The 27,046-nt window shown below is 42.8% G+C and overlaps 1 protein-coding gene and 1 long non-coding RNA gene across 4 annotated transcripts in view; one reads left to right on the top strand and one right to left on the bottom strand.

Annotated features, from left to right (window-relative positions):
* Positions 1-27,046, bottom strand: part of HOOK3 (hook microtubule tethering protein 3) — an 83,601-nt gene that overhangs the window by 36,422 nt on the left and 20,133 nt on the right. For all 3 annotated transcript variants that reach the window (XR_011485083.1, XM_070459760.1, XM_070459761.1), the window contains exons 3-9: positions 25,052-25,124; positions 21,985-22,035; positions 20,391-20,523; positions 16,933-17,000; positions 10,204-10,266; positions 8,615-8,698; positions 2,876-3,039 (exon numbers count right to left, since the gene is read on the bottom strand). Coding sequence is in view for 2 of the 3 variants with exons in the window: in XM_070459760.1 (XP_070315861.1) it covers positions 2,876-3,039; positions 8,615-8,698; positions 10,204-10,266; positions 16,933-17,000; positions 20,391-20,523; positions 21,985-22,035; positions 25,052-25,124 (636 nt within the window). In the remaining variant the exon portion in view is untranslated. The remainder of the gene's footprint in view (positions 1-2,875; positions 3,040-8,614; positions 8,699-10,203; positions 10,267-16,932; positions 17,001-20,390; positions 20,524-21,984; positions 22,036-25,051; positions 25,125-27,046) is intronic.
* On the top strand, positions 15,083-19,767 carry LOC139032561 (uncharacterized). The gene is made up of 4 exons (XR_011485084.1): positions 15,083-15,462; positions 16,086-17,082; positions 17,438-17,573; positions 19,711-19,767. It is a non-coding gene; the product is annotated as an uncharacterized lncRNA (long non-coding RNA).

The following is a 27,046-nucleotide window of genomic DNA, read 5'->3' as shown; positions in this document are numbered from 1 at the left end:
GAACATACTCCCTTTTGAAATTTAAAAAAATGCAGAAAAACAAAGAAGATAAACATCATGCATTACTCTAGACAGGTACCCACTGTTAACGTTTGTGGAGTGTAACTTCCAGCCGGACTTCTTTTCATAGATCTTTTCACCTCCAAAACATGGATAATGTGGTTCCTAATTTAATTCGTTGCTGCTTTTTTTAGCTGAAGCTCATGGCTTGTGGGATTGAACTCAGCCCCTTAGCAGTAAAAGCGCAGTGTCCTAACCACTGGGCTGCTGGGGAATTCCATGTATGCATTTGTTTTGCTTAATACATACACCCTTCCTTTGGATTTACAGGATTCTCTCTCATGTCACAAATATTTATCACTGATAATTTTTTTATCACTGACTATTTTATGTATTTAATGCATAAAGATTCTTAGTTTTTATCCAATTCAACTAATGAATCTCACACTTCATAGTTTTTGCTTCTAATGCACAATTAGAATTTTTTTTCTTCTAATTTGTTATTTTCTGTTAGTATTTATAGGGTTTCATTTTTTAACATTAAAGTTTTCAATTTCTCAGGAGACCATTTGGGTACATAATGCAGTGCAGGAATCTAACTTTTCCTGTCAAAATAACTACCAATAAAAAAAAAAAAATAAAAAATACCTACCAATCATTCCCAAACTATTTAACAAATAACCTTTCCCTATTGATTAGAAAATGCCACCTTTATCATACTACACATTTTTATATATACTTGGACTGGATTATGGATCTTCATTTGTGTCACTGGTGTCTGTATTTTGTTGCTTGGGTACCAAGCTGTTTCCATTAGGGTAAGCATTAAAATTTTTTCTTCTTCTTCATTTATATACTTATGAGCAGAATTTTCCCGGTGATACTAACTAGTTATTGCTAGAAAGGCCTGAGACATAAGCAAAGGTGTCACATAACCTTCTCTCTCTTAAATGTTTTTTGGTTCTAAGAACTTTTCAGTTGGTTCTCTTCTATTTTCGGGTGGACACACATATTATTTATAAATGATGATCATTTATATTTTGTCTTTCCAGTATTTTAATCTCATTTCTTTTTCTTATTCCATTTTCTAGAAAAGTAATAACAGCTAAATCTTATATAGTTTGTATGTGCCAGGAAATATTCTTAAAATACCTTCCATATGTTAATTCATTTAATGCTCACAAAAATTCTAGAGAGTAGACAAAACTATTGGACCATCTTAGAGAAATGGAGGTGTGCCGAAGGTTACACAGCTAGTAAGGGGTAAAGCCAGGATTTATAGTGTCAAGAAAAAAAGTCAGATTAATATTAATAGATTAATACTCATCTTCATCTTATATTCTTAACTTTACCGATAATCTCACATACCAAGCTTATTGTTTATTCTTCCTTCTCTAACTTACAGATTGGAGGAGGCATAATACATTTATCTACTCTAGTAGATTTAATAGTTACTGTAACAGATTTAATAATATTGCTGGGATAAAGCTTATTTTTACTATAGCACTGGATTGAGTCTGCTACTCTTCAAAATTATTTAAAGAATACTTATAAATGAGATGTTAGTCATTTGAAAATGACAGTAATAAACCCATTATGTTAATACGACAATTTACAGTTTATGAAAAACAACTCTTTTCTAAAACTGGTGAGAAGAGTGGATATGTTTCTACATTCTGTGATTCAAATCACTGGTTTACTAGAAGACAGCTGGGTTCTCCTGTTTCTACAGGCGTCTGATGTGAGGGTTTTTTGGCTGAGGTCCAGGAAGGAAATCTAGTCTAACACAGACATGCAGCTGGAAGAGAGAGGGCCTGAAGACACCGAAAGAGTCCTCAGGTCACAGTCTAAACTGCGGTTGTAGATCATAAGCAATGGAATATTTGTCTTAGGTTTCTGGGAAGACTAAGAAAGTGTCCTTTTTTCCGGTCAAGGCAAACAGAACAAAACAAAACAAAACATTCACATTTCACTGGAGAAAAATAAAGACTGATAGATATGCAACCATATTAAGTTAATGGATAAGTAATGATACTTAATTTCACCCACAGTTTTAACACTGAAAATCTATGGCTAGGTAAGAAATGGGTCATGATACATTTTCTAGAAAGTTGTAACATAGTATTTTTATCATCCTGCCAAGTCCTTCCACAGAACACAAGTTCTGTTTTATCTTGCAGGACAGGAGATTTGCCTTTTCACCACTCAAGTGCTAGTGGGCCCTCTTCCTTTTCCGCCCTTTCCTCCCTGAGAAGATGTGTTAGAGGATGACTCCTTTACATCAGCTTGCCCTTTAACTACATCTGTCTCCATAAACCTCGTACCTGGCCTTTGTCTTGCGACTGTAAACTGTGCCCTGGGAGGCACACTCTCTAAATGCCATGCCTGGTTAATTTTTTTTTCCCCACCTTGGCATCTGGCCCTTTAAGAAGATACACTTAATTTGAAATCCTATCCCTGCAGTTTGTGATCTAATTTCTTTTTTTGTTTTAAATTTAATTTCCACATTTGAGTGAACTTAATCTTTCCAGTGACCATTCCAACTCACTCTCAGGCCCCTTTTCTAGTTCCCTGATGTTTTTCTCAGCCTGACTTTAGTTGTCTCCAAGCACCTGGTGCCGTGGGGATGGGATCTGCTCCTTCCCGTCACCCACAGTCACGGTTCAGCTGGGGCGTTCTGTCTGCAAGTCAGGTTGAGGGTGAGAACTTTCCCATATATGTGCTTATTTCATGGTGTGGGGGAAGACTTTTGGGAACTGGCTAATCACAGAGCCACCTTGGTCTGCAGCTACCTGGAAGTCCTAACACTATACTCTTAACTGCAAACGACATCACCAGATCTTAAAGGACCAGACCTGAGTGAGGGCTCCTTTACCTGAACGTTTCTTCCTGGAGCTGCTCTAACTGGGTCTGGAGCTGCAGATGCCTCCTCCCTGCTGGACTGTTCGGATCTTCTATAGAGTCTGACTGATTGAGTCTTTCCATTAATACCTGGTTCTCTGCCAACAGACTGCTTTTCTCCTCCTGCAGCGCTGCGACCTGTTAGAATGTAGAAAGACAGGGGTTGTTTCCTCCAATTACACTGGAATCGGCATTAATCACTTGTAAATTACCATTATGAATTGTGTGTGTGTCAGTCACTCAGTCACGTCCGACTTTTTGTAACCCTGTAGACTGTAGCCTACCAGGATCTTCTGTCCATGGAATTCTCCAGGCAACAATAAGGAGTGGGTGGTCATTCCCTTCTCCAGGGGATCTTCCCGACCTAGGATTCAAAGCTGGGTCTCCTACACTGCAGGCAGATTCTTTACCATCTGAGCCACCAAGGAAGCCACTATGAACTAAAGCCTGTTTTTAAAGAAGTACAAGTAATCTCCACTTAAAACATTTATATTATTTAGGAATACTGCATAGGCAGAGCAGTATGTAAAAGTCAGCAATAATTCATATTTTAAATTTCATATTTGAAAAGATAATTCACCAAAGAAGACATGTAAAAGGCCTCACAGGTGGTTCAGTGGTAAGGAATCCACCTGCCAATGCAGGAGACGCAAGAGATGCAGGTTTGATCCTGGGGTCAGGAAGATCCCCTGGTGCAGGAAATGGCAACCCACTCCAGTATTCTTACCTGGAGAGTCCCATGGACAGAGGACCTGACGTGCTACAGTCCATGGGGTCACAAAGAGCAGGGCATGACTGAGCGACTAAGCAGACAGACACACACAACAGCAACTAAGCACACAAAAAAGATACTCATGATCAGTCATTAAGGAGAAGCGAACTGAGACCATAACGTCACATCCACACACTCACTCCCACTAGGAAGCTGAACATTAGAGACTGGCCGTGCCAAATGCCAGCGAAGATGCAAGCAAGTGGGAGTTTAACACACCTGGTGAGAATGTGAAATGTTCCGAACGCTGTGAATACCTGGTTTGCATTTTCCTAAAAACTTAATCATGGAACTACCACATGATGCAGACAGTTTACTCTCAGGTATTTATTTACAAGAGAGAAACAAAACGTATGTTCACACAGAGATGCAGAATGTTTGTAGCAGTTTCGTTTGTAATAGCTTCCCTGGTGGCTCAGATGGTAAAGAAACCTGCATGCAATGCAGGAGACCAGGTTCAATCCCTGGGTCTCGAAGATCCCCTGGAGAAGATCCCCTGAACCCCGTTCAGTTTTCTTGTCTGGAAAATCCTATGGACAGAGGAGCCTGGCGGGCTACAGTCCACGGGGTTGCAAAGAGTCAGACATGATTGAGTGACTAACACAAACACAGAAAGACAAATATTTTTCAACAGGTGAATAGCTAAGTAACAGCACATCCATAAACACAACACTGTTTGACAACAAAAGAATTAACTATTGATACCAACAATATGAATGAATCTCAAAAAAATAAAAAAAGAAAAGAAACCAGGCAGAAAAAGAGTACAGTGTGTGTGACTCCTTTTATACGCGATTCTAGAAGATAAAGATAACAAGCTAATCCACAGAGACAGAAAGCAGAGCCGGGGCTGGAAGAAGATGACAAGAGAACCCGTTATCCTGACTGGTGATGTCAACAGGCATCAGAATGGTACACTTCAAAAGCAGGCAGTTTACTGTAGGCCAACTACATCTCAAGAACCTGGAAAAGCAGAAGCCGCCTCCACTTCCAATTTTCCGTCTCCGCCCCCATTTCCTCTTGAACCTGTTCCAGCAGGGCTCCTGCCCCACCACCCCCAGGACCAGCGGAGCTCTGCGTCCCGCGGCTCCCCGACACCCCCCTCTCCTGGTCCTCTCCACGCCCCTGCCTTGGGGCACCCACGGCTTTTCCTTCCTAAGTACACGGTTGTCTTTCAGTATCTGGGCGGTAAACACCATGTATTCACCGAGAGCTCACACGTTTCTATTTCCAGCTTGGGATCCCGAACTGGGCATCCCGTCCATGAGGCATCTGACTTTAACTTGTGCAGGTGGGATTCTCCCCGCACCCCCGCCAGCCCGCCTGCCATCTCCCCCTCTCGGCAGTGCTAACTCTGTCCTTCCACTTGCTCGGTCAGGATCCGTCACAGCTCATCCTCACATGCACGCCCATTCTTCCAGCAAACATCAGCGGCTCTGCCTTCAAACAGATTTCCACCACTTCTTACCACCGCTCAATTCTAACTGAAGTCAACCTAAGTTTTCGCCTGACTGCTCCAAAGGCATCTGAATCAGTCTCCATGAGTTGGCCCTCACCCCTGGTCTGGTCTCCACCCAGGAGCCATCAAAACCCATGAAAATAAAACTCGGATCACAGGATGACTCTGCTCGCAAGCCTGGAATGGCTTCCCCTTTACTGAGCCTTTCCCAAGGCCTGTCTGGCCTCTGTGGACGGTTCCCCTCTCCAGATCCACTCAGGTGTGCTATCTGGATGCTCCTCCGGGGAAGACTGGGAGGCCAGCTCCTCCACGTTCTTAGGATCTTACAAACTTGCTGCCTCCACTGGCAGGCTTTGTTGACGACCCATCAGAACAAGTTCCTCCCACCGTGCTCCCCAGAGTCTCCCTCTCTCCAGAACCCTTATGAGCACACGACAGACTGTATTCTTATCCTGTTCATTGTGTCTTCTTCATATGCACATAAGCACCTGGGGGCAGGAATGTTTTATCCAGTTCTGTGTTTCCCCTCAACTTCACTGTATCCACAGCAGCTATGGAGCAGTGGAAGGTCTGGAGTGCGTGCTCAATGTTTGTTGAATAAATGAATGAGTCTGAAATGCCAGCTCTCTATCTTGTCAGATTTCCATAAATACACGAGTATTTTCTCAGAATAGAGCAACAGCTCAATTCTATACCAAGGGTCTATTTCTGCTCTTTTATTCTTTTTAAAAATAAACATTTAAGGCTTTAAATCTTAAAAACTCATCTCTTTTTTACTAGTTTCTTTTTATTTATGTATTCATTTTAGTTGGAGGATAACCACTTTACAATGTTGTGTTGGTTTCTGCTCTGAGTGAGTGAGTGAAGTGGCTCAGTTGTGTCTGACTCTTTGCGACCCATGGACTGTAGCCTACCAGGATCCTCCGTCCGTGGGATTCTCCAGGCAAGAATACTGGAGTGGGTTGCCATTCCCTTCTCCAGGAGACCTTCCCAACCCAGGGATCAAACCCGGGTCTCCCGCATTGCAGGCAGATGCTTTACCATCTGAACCACCAGGGAAGGTTTCTGCTATACAACATTGCAAATCAGTTCATGAAAGTGAAAGTCGCTCAGTCGTGTCTGACTCTTTGTGACCCCATGGACTATATATACGGTTCGTGGAATTCTCCAGGCCAGAGTACAAGTTGTGCACAGCTCAGCCTTTCAGAGCCACGGGTCTTGCCGTGGGTCCTCGGCCCCAACTCTGCAGCACAAAAGCACCACAGACAGCACGCCCAGCAATGAGCCGGCCTGCGCCACCACTTCACTCGTGAGACAGAGGGTCAATCCCAGCGCATGACCGAAAAGTTATACTACCAAGAGTAATACTTCTATTCTGCTCGTAAAAACAACCAGTCTTATCATTGTGAATAATTTATGCATAGCTAAATTTTAAAATCTGTAAAGCAATTAACAGCACTTACACTGCATGCATGCTCAGTCACGTCCAACTCTTTGCGACCCCGTGGACAGTAGCCCGCCAGGCTCCTCTGTCCATGGGATTTCCCAGGCAAGAATACTGGAGTGGGTTGCCATTTCCTTTTCCAAGGGCACTTACATTATGACTAGATGTTATTTACTATATAACCCAACAAGTGTGCTCTGATCACAATTCTATCTGCACCCAAAGCAACGACCAACTATTAATGCCTTCAAAGTAAAATGCTTCTAGCAGAAAATATCACGAACTGAGTACCTACTACCCAGCTTTAGTAAGGATCAATATGTGGCCAATTATGCACCATCTGGACCTCATCCACTCTCTCCTGCCCTCTGGTTTTGTGGTAAATCCAAGACAAACATATTTTATTTCTTATTCTCTTTTTATCTGTGAAAGATTCCTTCAACGTCATTTTAAACTACCCTACTGGATTTTTATTTTGACAATTCTATTTTTAATTTATGTAAGTGTTCCTCTCAGTCTGAGGGGCTTCCCTGTGGCTCAAATGGGAAAGAATCTGCCTGTAACGCAGAAGACCTGGGTTTAATCCCTGGGTCAGGAAGATCCCCTGGAGAGGGAAATGGCACACCACTCCAGTATTCTTGCCTGGAGAATCCCATGGACAGAGGAGCCTGGCGGACTTCAGTCCATGGGGTCACAAAGCGTCAGACATAACTGAGCGACTAATACTTCACATGTTTCTTGATCTCTTTTTTCTTTCTTAAACAGCATCTTGTCCTTATTTGAGAGATGCATTGCACAGGGGCACTAAATAATCAAAAAGAAAACTTTTCTACTACCCCACTTTCTCCACTTCCTCTAGGGCCAGTTTTCTATTCACCTTGTTCTCTTTTTTGCCATGCATTTTTCCTCACATGCTCTCTGTCAATTAGAGAACCTGGAAAGGTCAAAATGCAAAGGGTCTAACCCTGCGATACTGAGTCTATCCTCCCATACTCCTGTCTGCTTAACTCTTGAGAAGAGAACCCTCCGACAGCAAGCCGGCTTCAGGTCAGGGTGTCTGCAGCGCGTGACGGGCATTGGGGGCGCTCTCCTACAGGAGACCCCATTGCACCTCGCTGCAGCCTTCTACCAGGTGGGGGTGGGGGGCTCCCTGCGGTTTTCTGGGGTTCGGCTGCAGGAGCCCACCCCTCTTTGTTGCTATTTTTAACTGTTTACTTTTATTTTTGGTGGCACTGGGTCTCTTTTGCTCGCTTGGACAGACTAGTTGCAGCAAGTGGGTGCTACTCTCGAGTCGGGGTGCACGGCCTTCTTTTTTGGCAGCTTCTCGTATTGCAGCGCATGGGCTGCAGGCGCCCAGGCTCAGTAATGAGGGCCCTCAGGTTCCAGAGTGCGGACTCAGTAGTTGCGGGGCACAGGCTTAGCTGCCCCACAGCATGTGGAACCTTCTGGGGCCAGGGATCGAACCCAGATCCCCTGGGTTGGGAGGCAGATTCTTACCCATTGGAACACCAGGGAAGTCCACATCCCCCTTTATAGAGTTCTGGGTCACAGAGCTCTTCACTGCTCTTAGGCCATTCAGCACTCTTCCCAACTGTCTCTGGACTTCAGAAGTGGATAGTGAGTGTGGAGTGCTACTGCTGGCCATATCGGAGCTGATTGTTAAATATTCAGGAGACAGGTGAGCCGACTGTTAAACCGCTGGTAACTGGTACTGGTCACTGAGAGTGTGTATACTGTGGAGACTGGCAAACACTACAAATCAGGACTTTAAAAAATCTCCCCCAATCTCCTGAGCGCTGGTCTCCCTCTTTCTCTTCTTGTGGCCTTATCCCATTTTAATTCATTCATCGGGAATTGAATGGAGTTGTGAGAAGGAGGGAAAACTCTGATCTTTGCTAGGTCTGCACTCTTTTTCCAGGATTTTTATTCTCTAATTAGGCTGTGTTACAGCCAAACTGAACTGCAAGCGGGGCCCACTGCATGTGGTGGGACTTGGAGAACGTGTTTCAGACAGGTGGTCTGGGAACAGCCCTCTTACCTGCAGATCCAACTCATGGCACCTTTGAGCAATTTCCTCCTTGGCCGACAAAGCTTCATTTAGTTCTTCTGAAGTTTTCTTCAGCTGGGTAGAAACGAAGAGCTACAGTCAACACTGGAATATGACGTGGCAACAGCTAACAATCACACATGTAGAGTACAGAACTCCTTTCTCTTTCTGGGGCACAGCAGAAATCAAGAACCCTTCTGCATGAGTCAAAAGAAGACTTTTTTTTTTCTGATGCTTGATAAATATTCAATGAACAAATCTGGAAATTTATAAATAAACTTCGCACTGTTTGGAAATGATTTAGACCAAATTTCTATTGTTAAGAAGCCACTTCTAACAATGACTATCTTTTAGTCCTAAGCTTTGTCTTTTCTGAACTTGGAATTTGGTTCTCTTATACATCTCTTCTTATCTGGGCTTGGTAATGTTTTGATTCTGTAATAACTGAGAAATTTTACTTTGGTAAAATCTATACATGCTAGAACAGGGGTTTGACTGTTAAATAGCTAGTGTATTTCAACCCAAATGTTCAATCATATTAAACCTCTGTGTTAATTTAGTATATCAGTTTCAAAATGAAAGGTTTTTATTATCCTGATTCTCAGCACAAACCAAACAGTCCCGAGCTGGGTCCCATTATTGTGATAAACTCTAAGTTAGCAATGTATGAAAACATTAAAGTTAATTGACTTTTTAGAAGAAAAAAATCGATGAAAATAAAATTATATTGGCTTTTCATTTCATGTGATCAAAAATCTATGCGTAATGGACACAACAAAAAGTGCATTCAAGGTAACAAGTTTAAACTCAGATGCCACAGAGTAAGGAAAAGACAAATTACAATTTGGGCTAAAATTATAGCATACCCAAAGATTTTCCTGCAAAACATTTAGAAACCATGGGGAAGAAGTGAGACAAGACAAAGAACACAAAGGTTTCTATTCATTATGGAACAGATGTCCCCGAAGAGTAGAATACAGCAACTGACAATGTAACGACATTTTATTAAAAAGCAGTAATTAAAACTACAAATCAACTTTTCTGTTAAAAACCATAAGAATATAATGCAGAGTTCCTTAAAGAAATACAGTAGCTCCTTAGCACATTTAAGTATCTCCTGACAGACTGTTCACATGTTCACAAAGATGAAAGGAAAAAGAAACTTTCAATTGAAGAGTAACATGAAATAAAAGGCAAAATATCTTTTGTATTATAAATAAACTGTAGGACTAAAGGCATGCCATGTCCCAGGACTGAATCTGTTTTCTTAAATGTGGTATACAGAAAGCTATCACTAATGGAAGAAGAAAAACCATGACTAGAAAACACAAAATATAGTAAACTTAAAGAAGCTAATTTATTTAATAAATTATGTTAGTTACAAATTACAAATTTTACTACAAATGTTTACTATCCATTAGTAAAGTGGCTTTAAAAAAAAGTAACTGTAATTCTTGAATTTTTGGTAAAAAATAAAGGATTACACCAATATATTTTGTAAGCTGAAACACCCTTTCCATTAACATCTAAAGTTTACGCTTCAACCTCTGCACAGATAGAATCAACGGAAGACCAGGTACCTGGCGATCAAGGTCAGCATAGGCATCATTCCCAGCAGACACAGGAGACTCTTTACTCATCAGCTGAAATCAAGATTTAAATGATTACAACCAGGAGACAAAAATGACATTCGACATAATATACTTGCAACAACAAACATGAACGCCTGGCTGCCAGAGAATTGTAAAAATTACAATGAAAAACACAAATGTAAAAGGAACATTTTCTTATAACGTCGAAGCTTTGCTTCGCTGCAGGATTAGCCTTCATGTAAAATCATACGTGTGCAACTTCAGGGCGGGGCCACTCATGAGAATCAAGAATTACCTATCCTCACCAAGAAAAAAAGACAAGCCTGTAAGTTGAAATGTGGCTAAATATTTTAAAACACTGACTTTTCGGTACAAAAAAAATAGCATTGCTAGGTAACGATCTCTGAAGAATAAATGTGGGTCAGATCAGTGTCAGCCCAAACGAGCTGCTGATGCTCAGAGATGACACGCACACACACAAATCTAGCTCAGCCTCCCCCACCCTTGCGCTGCTCACAGAGAAGATCCAGGGGGTGTGTGAGGGTTTGGGGAGAAAGGGTAAAATTCTGACTGGGACAAATGTTGGGGGCAGACCAAAAATGTCCCCACTTCCTCCTGTTTCCAGTCTTGTATTCTGTAAAAAGGACAAAAGAGAGGGACGATCACAAAGGTGGGGACATCTTATTGAGAGATCTTGTCACATCAGCCCTCACCCCACCCTTTACAGAGCTCTCTGCTCAGCTGCCCCTTCTTTTCTGCATCAGGGGTTCTCAAGTGAGGGCCCCACACCAATACCACCAGCATCCTGAGAACTTGCCAGAAATGCACATCCTTGGGTCCCCGGCTCAGATTTACTGCATCAGAGACTCTGGGGTTAGGGCCCAGGACGCACACAGAAGTTTGAGAACCACTGCTCTCTAATCCTGTCATGAGAAGAGTCAAAGTCCCCTAGCATATAATCGGGGGAAAAAAAAAATCTCAGGAAGTATAAAAGAAAACTGGCTTCATTTTTTTAAATACTTTCATTGTAAGAATATTAATAAAAAGATGTTCAGAAGAATTTTCTCCCAACTCGGGGCGGGGGGGGGGGAGAACCAACACAGAGAAGATGAAATTCAGGAAAAAAATACAAAAATAAATCCATTATTCTACCATCCAGAAATAACCACTTCTGTAATTCTGAACTATGTAAGAAGCCACCTGTGCCGGGGACCGCATACAGCTCAAGTAAGAAAGACAGCTCAGTGACAAGGGCTGTGACGGATATGGTCCTGGGCAGCGGCGGAGGGGTGGGCAAGGGAGTGGATGCGTCTTCCTGCAGTCTTCTTCCCGTCCCCAGCTACATGTGAGTCCCCGCCCCAGCTCAGCAGCACAGCATCCCACCCCAACACCGCCCTCTCCAGCTCGCCCACAGACAGGGGTCTGCCCGCCCCTCCCTCCCCGGGCCCCGCGCTTCCGCTTCCCTACTTCCCTCTGGTTTTCACTGTCACAGGCACTTCCCTCCTCACTCTGCTCAGACTCAGGTGAATGTCACTGCTCTGCCTGCCCAGAGTTTACTCTTGTCGCCTTCTCTCCAGCAATCGCCTCCCTACGGACGTTGGCGGACATGGTTCAGCATCTGTTTAATCAATTACCTTCTCTTTCGGGCCTAGGCTTCGTGGTCTATTATTTCGTTTTAATATAATCAATTCTCCTACCTTAGTACCTTCTCCCAGGGAAAAAAATCAATCCAAAACCAACCCAACTACCTTTCTCTTCTGGCCGTCAACCCCGACTGCTAAGTTCTGAGAAAGTCAAAATATTTTTTAAAACACAAAACATGTACGGTTTCCAGGGTCAGCTACGCCTTCAAAGTTGCCCCAAAGACAGCTATGTTTCCCCATCAGCAGCCTCTTCATTCCATTAGAGATTATTCCAAACCGTTCCTGCTTCTCAAACCTCACCAACTCTCCCTACACTTTAAGACCAGACTTTGCCTCCAGGTAAGAAATTCCTCAATTTCCTTTGTGTTAACCTAGAGAATGGGGCCGCAGTCATGCCCACCCTTCCTCCTTCAATCTGGTTAAAATGCAAGTGCTCTTCTTCCCACCCAAGGCTGATCCCTCCACTTAAGTCTCTCAACCCTGTCTCTTCCCGGCTTCTCAGACCATGGACCACTTACCATCCTCCTGTGTCATCTCAACCTCTGTCTCACCCTCTCCTGTGGCTTCGTCCTGTTAGCATTTAAAGACCTCAAGGACTATCATGTATCTGACTACCATTCACATGTCTCCAAAGAAGATACTATAACACGGCCAGGAAACTCATGAAAAGATGCTCAACGTCACTAGCTTGGAGGGAAGTATAAAATAGGCCATGATGGGAAAACACCTCCCATCCACTTGGATGAGGGGCAGTTAACAAAGGTGGACGATGGGGGAGAGGAACCAGAATCCCGGGGCGCTGCTGGGGGGAATGGATAACGGTGCCAGCACCTGTGGGAAGCACACTGGCACGTCCTCACAAAGTCATACACAGGGTCACCACATGGACCAGCAATTCAGTTTCTGGGTAGATACTCAAAAGAATTAAAAATAGGTGCTCACAAAAACAAAACACAGCAAAAACCTTACACACATTCATAGCAGCACTACTCACAACACACCAAAGGTGGAAGCTCAAGTGTCCACGGACAATGCATAAACACAGTGTGGTCCACCCACACCGTGGCCTACCACTCAGTCACAAAGAGGAGCTAAACACTGAGACGCGCTACAGAATAACCTTGAAAACGGCAAAGTTTATAGTTATGTGTATTTTACCACAATAGGAAAAAAAATTGCAAATAAAGACAAACAATCATCTTACAGAACTCCTTCAATTCCACAGGTCTGTCCAGCCCCCAGGACCTCCTCCAAGGCCTGATCAGTCACCAGGCCTACCGACTAAAGCTCCGACAGCATTCGGTCTGCCCACACTGGACCCGGCCCTGTAACCCCGTTCAGGCTCCCGCCCTTCTCAGCAAATTACTGAGGCCGCACCTGCTCCCCTTTTCCTGGCCGTGTTTTTCCCCAGTCCATCCTTCTCATTGCCTAGAGTTTCTCAGATACAGACTTCACTGCATTTTCTCCTTGAAAGTCTATGCACTGGTTTCCAAAATTCCAACTCATTTAACATCCTACTGATTTTAGGGCTCCTGCCTCACCTCCCACATCTGCTGAGCGAAAGCAAACTTTCCAGAATGTTAACAGTCTCCGGATGGCTGGAGGCTTTCTCTTCTGCATTCTCCTATTTTTCTAATAAAAGGCATTGTATCTTTAGCCAGGTTTGCAGCTCCTGTGTCCCCCCCACCTGCCCCTGCCCCCACCCCGGACTGCAGCTCGTCTCCCCCTCCAGGGCTCAGCTGAGATGCCACGTTCTCCGGTAAGCCCTCCGCACTGTCCCCATACTGAGTGGCTTTTCCCCATGATGGTGATTTTCGCTCTGAACACTCTGGAGGTGTCTGAACTCCTTGTCTAACCAGGTCTTCCTTTAGACTTACGCTCTGTGTGACAAGAGACCACGTCTACCTTTTCACAGCTGCATCCACCAGCAGGCTTCTACTGTCCCCGCTGCATTCTAAACACCCAATGGGTATCTGCTAAGTGAACAAGATCAGTATGCACAGAATAGACATATCACCTCAATATCCACCTGTACATACCTTTTTCATACATTGCTTTGTTCACTTGACATTTTAAAGGTCTTCCCTTTGTCGGAAGATACATTTGGTGACAAATTTTTATCAGTATACATAATAAACATACAAACCATACAAACTACATAATAAACCATGGAGTGGAAGTGCTATAATGTCACCTTCTTGCCAATGGAAATACACTATTTTCACATTTTTGTTAATATAAAATAAGCTGTGCCCAATCATGGCCTGAATTTCTAAATAATTCCTTGGAATAAGATTCATAGAATGAAAATCACTGTTACAGATTTCAGTGAAAAAGAAAAACCCAAATAAAGATACCTTTTATTACAGAAAAATATGAGAATGCAGAATAGAAAACACCCAACCATATGGAGACAGTTAACATTTTGGAAAGTTTCTTTTCACACATCTTAATTTTTATTGTTTAACAAAAATGGGATTATACTGCTTGCATGTTCTGCATCCTACCTTTTTAAACCTAATATGTTATAAACTTGCCCCACATCATTACTTTTCAAAAAATGTGCTTTAATGCTTACATAAAATGCCAACACATGGTTGAATCATACTTCATTTGTCCATCCCCCTACTGCTGGGCAGTGAGGTTATTCCTAGTGTTTCAGTCCTAGGAAGTAAGGCTGACTAAACAGACCTGCGGTGACACAGCAGAGCCTTAGGCGCGGGCTCTGCGTTATCCGGGTTCTAACTCTGCCGCTGCTTCTGCTGTGAACCTGGGCTAGTTGCTCACACTGTCGAGGTCTCTGTCTCCTCTCTTCTAAAATGGGGACAGTGACAGTACATTCTTCAAAGGATGAGATGTAATCTTTTAAAAAGGTTTTAAATCGTGGTAAAGTATCTGTGACATAAAAGTTGTCATTTTAACAATGTTATGCGTGCACTTCAGCAGCATTAATCCCAGCTGCAGTGACTGTTAAGTGAGTTAGTATTGACAGATGTGACGTGTTTACTGAGTCCCAGCACAGAGCAGGTGTGGATACACGCTTGCTATTACTATTATTGCTGTCTACCTTTGTACTTCGGACTTCCGCAGGATAAACTGCTAACAGTGGAAATACAGGATCAACCACAGGAAGGCAGGACAGTTAGCGGCCCCCTTATTATGTCTTCCTGTTTTTGCTTAGTAACAGAACCCTCACGTTCTGGCTGAGTTCCATGATCACCTAGAATAAAGAACACATTCTCCAGCTGCCCCGAGTGCCAACGCGAGAAACAGCTGGGTAACAAGCGTGAGAATTCCTAGACGTTTTCTAAGAGGAAGTGGAGAACCTTCCTTCAGCCCTGCCTGCTGGGCAGGACGCGATGTGGGGACTGGAGCACAAGCCGCCAGGGCAGACCACAGGGCTGGAATCCCGTGTTAGGGATGGCAGACCACGAGCTGCGCAGAGCTGGGCTCCTGATGCCCACAGAGGCAACCCGAGAGCACTTGAGGGCAAATCAGACTCACATCTCGCTTTGGTGACCATCACTGTGTTATCTGAACACTCACAACCCTGCGTCTTACCCTCCTACCCCGATCAGCGCAAGACTGCCAGACCGACCCTCTGGTAAAAGCTTTGCTTTGTAGTAAGGTCCTGTGTAATAAGAAAGGCTCTGGCTGACCTCTGTCCCCACGTATTAGAGGGTTGGGGTTTTGAGCCACTTGATGTCACCCTGACTTCTGGGGAGGAGGGGGCGGGGCTGGAAATTTCATTCAACCTTGCGGCCAACGATCCAATCATTCATACTTATAAAATGAAGCCCCACCAAAACTCGGGCTAACTTCCCTGGTTGGCAGTAGCACTCTGCGTACTGTCACACATTAACGTGCCAGAGGGGACACCCCTTGATTCCACATGGAGGGGACAACAGAGACTGAGTTAGGGACCCTTCCAGACCTCCACTGCAGGGAGTCATCATCACTTAGTTCTACAAGTCACTCCAGCAGAAGACCAGATCTGAGGGTGAGCGGGAACCTCTGCATTCACAGTCGGTTGGCTGGATTGAACAGAAGATACTTAATCTGCACTTAGCATTTTTCATGTTTGTCTGCTGCATTTTTTCCTGTTAAGTTACTTACTTACATTCTACAGTTCCCTTAAAGGTTTCTCCCATTACTTTTATGATTAAAAATTTCTCCCCTCTTAAGACCCACCAGTTATTAATCTATATTCCATTTTTAATACTATAGTTCTGTGTTTGACATCTGACGGAGTTAAGGACATGCCTCCCCAAAATATGCACCTTGGCCTGTTGGCTATTTCAAGCTGAAGGAACGTGAGAAAGAATGAGGCCGGCCAAGATTTCCTGACCTTCCTTAAGCTCCTCTCGGGAGAGGTGCCCTCCCGATGTCAGAGGAGAGGCGTATCCGTGCCTCCAAGGCCCCAGGGATGCGAGAGGAAGCTGAACACCAGGAGCCTTGCTGCCCTTTTCCCGCCCTGTCACATTTCCCCAAAGGACCCTCCACTCTTCATCAAATCCACGCAGGCTGAAACACTTCAGCCTTCACTTCTTCACAAAGATGCCTGTGTTGTGTAAAACTTACTTTAAATACATCTGTATGCTTCGCTGCTGTTAATCTTTTTTTGTTGTTGTTTTTTAGAGGCCCCAGCAGACAACTTGGAAGGGTAGAGGAAAAAAGTATCTTTCCTCTCCTACAGTTGCAAATAAATATTCATCTAGAAACTGCTTTGAGTCTGGCAGGAGTTGAAGACCGATTTTCTTCCAAACAAGAGACCAATACTTAGGTGTGAGGCAGTCTGCAGGTTAAGACAGAAACTACTTAAAATGGCCTTAAGAATCAGTCTACTATTCCTAATTCATCAGTGTATTAAAAAAAAATTAAGAATAGTTACCGAATATCTACACCCCCAAGAGGAAAGTTTACCATTTAAATAAAAATGAGATAAGCCACAGCATAAAGAAAAGATTCTCAGAACCTGAGCAGGCGCATCGCCTTACAATTTCTACCCCAGACGCTCAGGCTCAGGTTTGCTCCTTCAACCCCTCACGGGCTGTAAGCACAAAGGCCCACGTACCTCCTGGATGGCCGTCATGACAACATGCTGAACAGACTCCTCCATCACCATGATGGCTTGGATGTACTCTGAAAGCAAGAACAACCTGGAATGTCAGTGTGCAAGTGACAGACAACCAAGGGAGTAAAGGCTAAGACTTCATCAATTCTGGTAAGAAGCTTCCCGTGTTTTGATTCTTCCTCAGAATTTCTCGTATGTGGTTAAATACATGTGTTGGAGGTAAAGTGAAAGCTGAAAATCAGCACGTTTCTTTCCTGAAACTGACTCTCCCCTCCCCCATATAGTTGAGGCTACAGCTAAAAGTCCCAGGAATGGAGGATTTCAGGAATGTAAAGCAATGAAACGGTAAAGCGTAAGGCCAAGTAGGAAAGGACTCTGTATTCTGCTCCTAAAGTTTAAACATCTTTCACACTGTTCTGTTACATGTTATAAAACTTTGATGTCTGTGTTTTATTCTTATGTGACATCACAGTATTGAATTGTGTAATTTCTTGTTGTTGTTCAGTTGCCAAGTCGTGTCTGACTCTCTGCGACCCTATGGACTGCAGCATGCCAGGATTCCCTGTCCCTTCACTATTTCCTGGAGTTTGTTCATAAGCGCGTCCATTGAGTCGGTGATGCTATCTAACCATCTCATAATGGTAATTTTTACCTTAATATTTTCTATAATTAAAAAAAAAAAACTTAGGGAATCTGAGAGCTGCTTAGAACAAAGAATTAAGATGGTTTTAAGATAGAGACTGATATCATAGTTTAAAAATACTGTGTAACCCTGGGCTTTAAAGTAACAACCCACATCTTTAATAAGTGAAAGCACCAACTTCCTCAATCTTGTCCTCACCACTGCCAAAAGAGAAGAATCCCTTAGTTGTTAGTACTGACACAGTTGGGGGGAAAAAAATGTCTTGCCTTGTAAAAAAGCCCTGGAAATAGTTTTATTTTCAGATCCAATAACAGATGAGAGAGTGAGGATGAAGCATAAAAAACCAATAGGCCAGCTGGATTTCAACAAATATGACAAATATATTTTAATAAGAAATGTTTCAAAAATTGAAGTCATTAGGAAATTTTAGCCTTAATCTGCTCCTCTCCCACTCTATATCCATAAAAACACCAAAAAATACTGGCTCAGCAATCTAATATGAGATAAAGGGAGTCTGACTGTGCAATTGTTAGTGATCCTTTTGGCAAGAGATTCCTGGATTTTTAATGCCAAACTATAATCCTTAGCTTGACAGGTAACTTGTTTAAAAAAAAACAATGTGGCCTCACTATTAAATCATGACATTCTAGTTGTTAATGCCTAAGCTTCTAGTTCAACAAAACACGTTTCTAAGGAAGTACTGCCCTAAGGAACTTGTAAACTCCATCAAATGTGTGGTGATGCACACAGGCATACACAACACACTACATGCTTAAACCACAGGCCCGGTCAGAAGTGGGAATCGTGTACGTCGTAACTTAGTCACTCTCTCCGGTTAAGAAAGAAATTCCTCTCGTCTGAGCTCAAGGTTTTGCGCTGTCAGGCGCAGTCCATGAGCCTTGGGAACAAGGCACCAAACACGGCCTTTCCCGGCTACGGGACCGCTGGCACGGCTGGGAGCAGAACGAAAGGCTGAGACTGGGGTGGGGGGGGGGGAGGGGGCAGTGGCCCCGGGGATGTGCGGGGTGGGGGGTTAGTCAGGTGTGAGAGGGGAAGCGTTAGTTAAGAAGCGGTGTTGCCACGTCAAGGCCCTTCCCCGCGAACACCGTAAAATGCCAGATGACATAAAATGACGTGAGAACCAGGTTAGTGCACGCTTTTTGAAAAGTAAAAAAAAAAGTAAGTTAAATCTTAAAAGTTAAAAATCTAAGCATGTACAATCTAAGGATGTCTTGGGAGCAGACTCAGGAGCAGTGGAGGATGAGGTGGGCTATATCAGAGAGCTTATCCTGAAAAGCGAGCGTCTAGGTCCAAAACCTCCAGCACAGTCTAGCACAGAGTACCAAGTTCTCATGTGGAAGAGACACAGGGTTTTGTCCTCACTGGCCTCTCATGAGGAAGAGATCTGGGGCGAATAATACTTATATGAGTCTCGGCTTCCCAGTCTACAAAAAGTGTTCTTTGTTGGGTTACCAGGCAGAAGGCAGACATTCAGTTAAGTATTATTATTAGTGTGTTTTTACTACTCATCTTTGCTTTTTCAAACCCACCACCATCTATTTGCCCTGGTTTGAGAAGTCAGGAGGCCAAGATGAACGGACGCTGAGCCAACACTCTGAGCAGTTGCTCTTCACTCTAGGAACTGAAAAACATCCTCTGAACAGAAAGCACATTTTCTGCTGTGCTTTACGGATTACAGAGCAAACACACACACATGGCTTCATTGACTCCTTGTGACGATCGGGTTTCGCACCCTCAACTTTGGAGACGAGGAGACAGGCCGAGCACCTGATTCCGGGACAGGCGGCAGATGGCAGAGCCCCCTGGTCAGCCTCACACCTCGTGTCCTACATGCCCAGCGAAGGCAACACTCAGCAACCCAGAGATTCACGGCATTTGATGCAAGCTCTCAGCTGTCCTCCTGAGGACAGAGAATGCTCTCTGGACAGTGGGGTGTTAAAATCCCGTTCAGAGTGTTCACTGTTCACATAATTTTCAGGGAAAAACTTAATCTAGGTATTACACAGAACACATGGTCTGTGTGAGCAGCTCAATAAATGTTATGATTGCTTTCCCACAGGACTATAGATATAGGTAAAATTCTCATCTCTTCCTATTTGGGTTCTTGTTACCAGCCACTCTTAACGGCTACACACTGCCAAGAGCTGAGGACTCTCCTAACAGCATAACACGTAAGAAATTCTTATCTGAATTCAATGAACTATGCCAAATAATTTTTATCTGCCTTTTAAAATCAAAGCACCTACTTAGAAATGCCTGTCCCACTCAACTGCAAGTTCTATGAGGGCAGGGACTAGGTCAACTGACTGGCTGATTGATTGTCCCAAACCCGAGCGTGATATGTGAATTCAGTTAAGTGTTTGTGAAATAAATCCTTCAATCTAAAATGTCTAATTTTAGATAAATTATATATCTTGCCATCTAAAATATCAAATTTTAAGTTTCCATAGCTGAACAGATCATAGGTATTAATTACTATTAATCAGTAATTAATTTGGCTGGACCTTGTCCAATTAACAGTAAATTTCATCAGATTTGGTGTAGTTAAAAATAATCTACACTCAAAGAATTAGGTAGCCTTGCAGAAAGGGGAAGGAAATCATCGCAATCAAATATGTTTAATCTGTAAAACTCTTTTTAAGCTTGAAAATAGATTACTGGCAAAATCATAGAAAAGGGCATTCTTCATGAGTGGCCTTAGGATGTTCTTATTTGAACATGTGATCTGTATACACATATATGAACTACTTTCCTCGGTTATTTTATATGCACTCACTAACTTCAAATACGTTACCTTGCTTCTGTTCGCAGTTCACAGCACAGCCTAAAATGAGCTGAAGCATCCTTCCCAGCTCTGCAGCGTCGGAGTGCTCCGCGATCAGGTTCACATCGGGAAGGGTAAAGTCATTGATCTGCTGCCCTAGAATCTGGCCAGAGAGAAACACTTGAGAGCTGCAGTGACATCTACATGGCCAATTCCTGTCTCCCAATTCCTAGTTCTACCTCCCACGCGTAAGTTATAAACCTCCTGAGTCATGGCAACTTAAGTCTGTAATCTCGTATGTGGTGTGGACTCTGAGCAAAGAAATAGCACTACTGGGCCCTCCACCTCCCACAGGAAGACTGAATGTACACTCCCTAGAGAAGGAGAGCCCAAGAGGTTCTGAAACCCGGGGGCACTGCCAACAGCAGAAAGAGAATGTAGGTTCATGCCCGCAGCAGCAGGATTCCCCGGGTCACCTTCACTCTATGTGACTCCAAAATGCTAACAACAAGACGCCCGTGTCAGGAAAGAGAAGGGAGACTGGCCCCAAATGAAGCATCTGAGGACAACTGGGTAGGCTTCTGTCTGATGATGGTACAGTGAAGAAGACCCTAAAAGCATGAAAGCAAGACCAATGCGGCTGCAATATGGGGGGTGAGCAAAGAGGAGGAAAAGGGGTCACGTGGCATCCAGTGGCTCCTGGTGAGAAGGAAGGATTTGATTTTCAACACAATGGGAAACCAAGGAGGATGACGTGGAGGACGAGAGTGATGGAATCGAATTTCCATTTTAAAAAAAGTAGCCTGGCTTGAGAGTGGAGAAGAGACTGCAGAAGGGCAAGAGTGAGGCCAGGGCCACCAGCTGGGCTACATCAGCGACCGGAGCAAAAGCTGATGACGGCCTGGGGCAGGGCGCTGGCAGCAGAGACGGAGAATATGGTATTCTGGAGAGTTAACCAACAGGTCGTGCTGAGGGTATCAGAAGGAGGAAGACGGTAGGATGATTTGCAGGGATTGGACTTGAGCAGTAGGGTGGATGGCAGGGTCACGTGCTGAGATGATGAGGACAGATAACCTAAGCACAGATGTAGATTTAAATGCAAGTCAGTTTGTGGAGAAAAACAGTGTGGAAATAAGAGGTGTTTCTAGGCTGTGGTGTGTTCATTTGCTATCTGTGATCACAAAATTTGAAGAAAAACTAGTTCCACTGTCTGATTCTTTTCCCCATTGATGTCCTGACCATCCTGATACAGACTCAGGGGATAAACTGAGTTAATATGGGAGTCTGCCAAGGAATAAGATGGAAGCAGGGAAGGGACTTGTAATTTTGCACCTTCGTGAGTAAGGAAAGATAGCAGAGAGTTAACAGACAGCAGAGAGGAAAGCTTACGTAAATGAGTAACCCCTCACAAACTATCCATATTATAGTGAAAAAGATTATTTATCTAAAAATCACTTAATAGCTGGTTTTCTGAACCAACATCATAGAGACTATACAATGGAAGATAAAGTTGATTATTAATTCTGAGTTAATTTTTCCTTTACTTGAAACTATTTTCAAGTACTGTAAAATTAAACTATCCTATAGTAATACTTCCAAGGAAAATGAAAAAAAATGTCCTTACCTCATGATTGTAATCCAGGATTCCTTTCAAAATTTTCTTTAAGTTGCTTATCTGTTTAAAGAGAGAGAACAACTGGGTAAAGGCCAACCACAGATGAAAACATACTTCAACCTAAAAAACTTCTGAATCAACCAATCATTCTTGTTAATCATAAACATAAAAAATAAAATTCAACAGGACATTTGAATCACCATCATAAAAAGGGACTCTCAACAGTTTAATTTATTTGATCTAAAAGATTTATAAAGCAAATTAATTAAGCTTCCAATTATTAAGTTAAATTTTCAATGTTCTGACCACATTGACAAAATCAGAAGGTAATTGTGTAAGACTTAACAGTAGGATCAAACTATGTAGATTTTCTCCAGGGAGAGAAAAAATGTGGCAACCTTACTGAAGACTAGAGTTCAGTGCCGTTTTCCCCAGAAAAGCAGAGTTACATCTTACACAGAGGTTAAGTTCTAAAGTTAGAGGATTAAGCAAAAGTTATAGTCAAAATTATCTTTGGAAATCTTGCAAAGCAACCTATGAATCAGGTTGTCACCTATGAAGAAATGTCTCTAAGTTCCTCCATGGTCAGAGAAAGACTGTGTTCATTCAGCTGAGACCAAGGAAATATTTAGGAGCCATTAGGTTAAAAAAAAAAAAGGCTATATCTTTACATGTTTGTACAAGGCTCAGGACTGCAAGACAACAGTGCTATGAGGAGCAACATAGTAATAAGACAGGCTGAGCGACTGACACCCACTCAACTCCCCAGCGCAGGCTCCTGGCTCTGCCACCTGGGTGAAACCACGGGCACCATCACCTGCACTATTGACTGCAGACTTGTATTTTCCCCCTTGTTTTTTGGACGCAACTCAGACGGCTGGATTTGCGTCAGGATGCACACACGGTAGGATTCCTTCGGCCATCCACCTGGCTGTCCCCAGGTGGATGCTCCTAGTGGAAGACACCCTAGGAGAGAGGGCAGGGGCAGTGGGGCTCAGGCTCACCGCAGCCATACTGAGTCTTAAGGGAAGACAATAAACTGAAAACATCATCCTTAAAAAAAAAAAAATCTCATAAACAAGACCAACATGCTCACATCCCTGGGAAAACCTGGAGTCATGGGAAATATATAGTCTGCTTTCTCTGGTGCTACCGTGTTCTTTTATCTTTTAACATTTTAACTTAGAAAAAGTCTTAAAGATCAATGCATTCGTTTAAAACGGTAGTTTATTTGCCACTGGAAAAAACTACAAATCTTATCATTCATTCATCAATGGTATCTTAAAATCAATGGTATCTTAAAACTGAAGAAATACAGCTGCAGAAATAGAACACAGGATATGATACAGAGAACAGGAATGCAAATCGCAACGGTGACTTTCAGTTCTGAACATTAAGAACACAATAAGACTCCCCCTTCTCTGGGTTACTGCCCTGCCGCCCTCCTGACACTGACAACCGTGAGTGTTTATGTGTCTGTCTGTGTATAAGCCGTGTGCACAGGAGTGGGGAATACAGCTCCTTCAGCAGAAACATGAGCCGGTGAGCAGCCTGGTTTCTATGTCATAACAATGAAGAGCTACCTCTTAACTGCCTAATCTTGAAAGGGTATTTCGAAAATAAAACAGTGCCATTCAACAGCATCCATTCACTTGAGTTTAGTGAAAAAGATTAATTAGATTCTGTCAGACCCAATGTCTAGTCAATGAATAAATATTTTCCTCAAACACGTGCTTTATGGGGAAATATAAAAACAAACCAAGCTTGGCCCATCGTTAAGTCCAGGGATTTCACAAGCTCACTCACCTGCATCTGAGTCGCTACTAAGGTGTATCAAGGGCTTCCCTGGTGGCTCAGGGGTAAGGAACCCGCCTGCCAACGCAGGAGACGCAGGTCTGATCCCTGAGTCGGAAGAGCCTCTGGAGCAGGGCACAGCAGCCCACTCCAGTATCCTTGCCTAGAGAATCCCCTGGACACAGGAGCCTGGTCAGGCTACGGTCCATGGGGCTGCGAAGAGTCAGACACGACTTGTAGCGAGTAGATAACAAACAGCAACAAGCTGTACCAAAAATAAATGATTCTAGAGTTCTCCACCCTGCCAGTGATGACCACAGAATGATTTCGTGCAACAAGATTACAGAGATGGAGAGGGAGGCGGCAGTGGCCGAGGGCCCGGGTGGTGTGTGCGCATGTGGGGAGGCTGGCAGGGACGGAGCAGCCCGCAGCCCCGCCGTGGGGCGGGGACACGCACGTGCACGTGGACAGAGCCAGGCGGGGCCGCACACGCACAGAGAAGAGTGTCCGCAGAGCTGGGGAGCTCCAAATACACTGTGCGGGGCACCCACATCAGACCCTAGGTTTGACAGAAACTGGGGGAACGGCACGTGGAACTTCTCTGTACTTTTCTTTTCCCAACCCCTTATGAAGTCTATACTCATTTCAAGACAGAAAGGTAAAGAAAATAATTTACAGATGGGCTGCGATCTGTATTTTTAAAAATAAAAACAAAACATTGCTGCATACAGCAAGGTTAGAAACTTAACTAACCACACATGCACACACACTTAGGTGGGTGGGAGGCTTCAGCGTGAACTGCACTTCTCATTGTGGGTTTCGGTCAAAGATGCTTGAGAAGTACTGAAAACTAAGGTTGCCAGGATGGAAATAAAAATGATTCATTCTCTGAGTGCTATGGACACAGTTAATAATGAGCAATATTTCCTCATTTTTAATAACAACACTAGCAACTAACATGACTGTCCTAAGTACAGTACACTCGTTAATTCATTTATTTCCATGGGGCAGATCCTGTCACAACCCTCATTTTACAAACGGGGAACTCAGGCGCTGAGGGGCTGAAGACTTGGCCGGGGTTGTGAGCAAGCGGGCTGGGCTGTGGACACAGGCAGCCTGAGCCCTCGATCACTATGCTTCACTAGACAGCATTTTGGTGAGCAGTTTCAGGTTACCCCCATCTTTAGTTCTAGGTTATTCACCAAACGCTATTTCAGACACATCAGACCAAAAGTCAACAAGTGGCACAGACCCCCAAGCAAAAGACGTAAAAAGAAAATACCTTTAGCCTCCAGTTATCTCCTACTTCAGTTTTGATTCTATTTAACCAATTTTCATCAAAATACGCAGGATCTCTGCAAATAAGAAAAAGCTAGCATATTAAGATCATGTAGTGCTCAACCTAAAACAAAACACACACAAACACAATTGAAATTCATCTTGCATCATCACTTAATTGCCATGTAAAAACGTATCTGACACATATAAGTCACAAAATAACTCAATACATGAGACTGAATGCAATTACAGTAAGTTTCTCTAAAATCAACCGTTACCAGCTTGTTAAAAACATTTTTTAATCAAAAACAAGCTAAAAGGTGAAAAGTTATAACAGAAAGTTAAATGTATTTTTAAAATCATACACTAATCTGGAATTAGTAGATATCACACTAATATCTAAAAGCAGTCAAAGTCAATGACAATTGTTTTAAAAAGGCCAAAGAAATATATTAAGAAGAAGGTTAAAATAAGCTATGCAATTAATATTTCAATGCCTTTCATCTCCTACTACTTTGAAGGTCACCAACAATGTTACTAAAATTTCAATGTGTTTAAATAATATAAACAGAGACCTATTTATGTAATAGTAGGCATCAGACAAAGTTGGATACCGTTTCTGTTTGCAGAACCCCTAAATCTAAGATAACACTTAGATTTGGTGTGGACAAACAAACGGAAAAAAGGATATAACCTGAATAAACTTATGCTTATTTTTCTTAGGAAAACCTCTAAAACTTCTATAAATACTAGAAAGAAAGAAAAACAAAGCTTTTAGCCTGGCATGTCACCTTGAAGTTCTTGACACAGATGCTCTAAGAAATGAAATTTTATTTGTTCAAGACCACAGGTTTTTGAACACCTCTGACCTGCTCTAGCAAGTGCTGCACTGAAACATCCATTCACAACATAACTGTCTCCATTCACCCAAAAAAATGTAACAGCAACCAGAAAAACAGGTTAGGACAAAATCTACAGTCTCAATTTAAACTTTCACTCAAACTGATATGCACAATCAGTACTAAATTTCAAGTTATCTTTAAATGAAATAACATGCTATCTAGAACTTCAAAATTTTATTATTAAAAATGAAAGATATACTTCTTTAGGCATATGTATTTATGAAAAAACTTACGAATAAGTTATCTCCATAGAAATCTACTATGATTATTTTTGAAGCCTGTACCAAAGTTAACATATTCACTTTATTGTCTCTTTAATTTTTTTAATTGAGATATAATTCACAGACCATACAACTCACCTGTTTGAAGTGGATTTTAGTATATTCACATCACCACAATCTAACTTTTGAACTTCTCCATCATCCCCCAAAGAAACCCTTTATTCATTTAGCCATCACCTTTATTTCTCTCTTTGGCCCCTAGGAATTACTAATCTGCTTTTTACCTTCAAGAGTTTGCTGTTTTGTACATTTCATGAAATTATGCACTGTGGTTTTTTCTGTCTGCTTTCTTTCATTCAGCATGTTTTTAAAGTTCATCCACGTGGCAGCATGTGTCATCCCTTCTTTCCTTTTTATGGCTCAATAATATTTCATTTATGGATACACTATACTTTATCTACTCATCAGCTGATATACATGCTTCATGTGGGTATGTGCCTCGGAACGGAATTGCCGGGTCCCCTAACAACTCTGTTTAACACGTGAACGATGACTGAACTGCTTCCCAAAGCAGCTGTACCACTTCACAGTCTCACCAGCAGCACACGTCGGCTCCATTCTTTCCATCCTGCTATTTGTTGCCATCCCTCTTTTTAGTTATGCCTGTCATAACAGTGGATGTGAAGTCCTGTTTCACTGTGGTTGTGATTTGCATCGTCTTAATAACTAATAATGTGGAGCATCTTTTCATGTGTTTATTGGCCATCTGTATATCCTCTTTGGACAAGTCTGTTTCGAATCTTTCCAATTTAACAATTGGGTTTTTTTTATTGAGTTGTTGGTTTTTGGTTTTGCTTTTTTTTTTTCAGTATTCAG

Source organism: Odocoileus virginianus, chromosome 32 (genome assembly GCF_023699985.2).
Source record: "Odocoileus virginianus isolate 20LAN1187 ecotype Illinois chromosome 32, Ovbor_1.2, whole genome shotgun sequence".
In the NCBI taxonomy this organism is placed as follows: domain Eukaryota; kingdom Metazoa; phylum Chordata; class Mammalia; order Artiodactyla; family Cervidae; genus Odocoileus; species Odocoileus virginianus.
The sequence above is the reverse complement of the archived record's forward strand: the minus strand, read 5'-3'. Positions and strand labels throughout refer to the sequence as shown.